General features: G+C 44.5%; 1 protein-coding gene across 1 annotated transcript; it reads right to left on the reverse strand.

Moving 5' to 3' along the window:
* Positions 1 to 805: 805 nt before the first annotated feature.
* On the reverse strand, positions 806 to 1,180 carry LOC101296888 (glutaredoxin-C9-like). The gene has a single exon (XM_004305803.1). The coding sequence runs from the start codon at positions 1,178 to 1,180 to the stop codon at positions 806 to 808; it is 375 nt and encodes a 124-aa protein (XP_004305851.1).
* Between the last annotated feature and the right edge of the window lie 448 nt (positions 1,181 to 1,628).

The raw sequence follows: 1,628 nt of genomic DNA on the forward strand, positions 1-1,628 counted from the left end.
ATAGCCCGCTGCCTAAGACTTTACTATTAGCCTCTTGCATTTGCACAATCATTTGATTTTTTGATTGTGGTATAGGGTTTACATTAGCAGGGTGCCTAAGACTTCACTCCTAGCCTCTTGCATTTACACAACCATTTTGATTTGCATCTCAACCACCTATCAAAGCTTGACATAGCCTTTCAAAATTTGCATTTACCTAGTTTAATACTACAATAGTGAAAGCAGCCATGCTAGCTGCGTTGTTGCCATCTGCTTATATTCTGAGTTTCTCAATTGGTCACCATCTATCAGATTAGTATGCCATAATAGCCTGCCCCAACCAAACAATTCTATACTGGGGGACCAATAGAATTCGAATTCATAATACGCACCCTCTCCTCCAAGGCTCCAATATGAGGCAAAATGTTTTTTAGATTGAACTCTTATAATCAGATTAGGTTGAACTCTTATAACATTGGAATATATATATATGGGTGTGTGTGAGTCAGTGAGTCAGTAACTAACAGTATCTGCCTTCACGACTTGATGCCTCCTTGTGACTTAACCTCGAATACATCCTACTTGATCTTTGTCATGGTTATTGCGAAATACCTACAAAATTAAAGTAAATACTAGAAAGATCATATATATATATATAGGAGGACTGGTTTAAAATTTCAGCAATTCATAACTTAACGAAGGAGTGCTAGATTTGTCAAAGCTACACTTTCCACTGTGGATAGAATTTCACTGAAAACGTACGTAAAAGATAGAGAAAATCATAGATGGTGGACAAACTAAAACCAACTTAGAATCAGTGATGGGATCAGAGCCAGAGAGCGCCGGAGTGCTTGAGCAGAGGAACGAGGTTCCCGTTGATGTGGCAAGCCATGAGCGCCTCCACGCCTCCCACGAACTTGCCTCCAATAAACACCGCCGGAACCTCCGGCTGCTGCTCGTCTGCTAGCTCGCGGAGCACTTCCCTAATGGCCGGTCCCTCCACATGGCGGTCCAGCACCACGATGGTGGGGCCGACTCCGAGGCTGAAGAGGAGGTGCTCCGCCACGGTGCACATGGGGCAGCCGCTCGCGCTGAACACCACCACCCTGTTGCATGATCCCAGCTGACTCACCATCTCGTAACGCCAACGGCTCGCATCCACCTCCGCCGCGCCGTTGCTGATCATCCTCGCAACCTCCATGTCTGGTCTCTTCTTTCTTTGACAGATAGAAAACGAAAGAGTTTCTTTTGAAGACGAAGAAGAAGAAGCTATGCTAATGAGGGAAGAAGAAGATAAGCAATGAAACAAGAAGAATCTGAGGGCAAGAAGAAGAAGAAGATAGAAGAGGTCTAAATATAGAGAAAGATGAGAGAGGAAGACTAGGGTTTCGAGGTTAGAACATGTCTTTTGCACTTCTGGACAAGCTGATCATGATCAAGTCTCAAAGAGCCGTTTCAGTGTCAGTCAAAGTATGAGTCCACCATAGATGCGTCATATTATGCTCTTCATGCAGAGAGTGGGGGTCCAATACAATCCCAACAGAAGTGAAAGGCTTCAAAAGAAAACTGATCGAATTGAAGCTCGAATAGGCATGGGATTGAGATGGGGGACGAGGAGTGAGTGGTGTACGATCCGATATCTGGCTTGT

The sequence above is a fragment of the Fragaria vesca genome, linkage group LG6, assembly GCF_000184155.1.
Source record: "Fragaria vesca subsp. vesca linkage group LG6, FraVesHawaii_1.0, whole genome shotgun sequence".
NCBI lineage: Eukaryota > Viridiplantae > Streptophyta > Magnoliopsida > Rosales > Rosaceae > Fragaria > Fragaria vesca.

Coding starts and splice junctions, on each gene's coding strand:
- LOC101296888 (XM_004305803.1), bottom strand. CDS start 1,180: ATGGAGGTTGCGAGGATGATCAGCAACGGCGCGGCGGAGGTGGATGCG.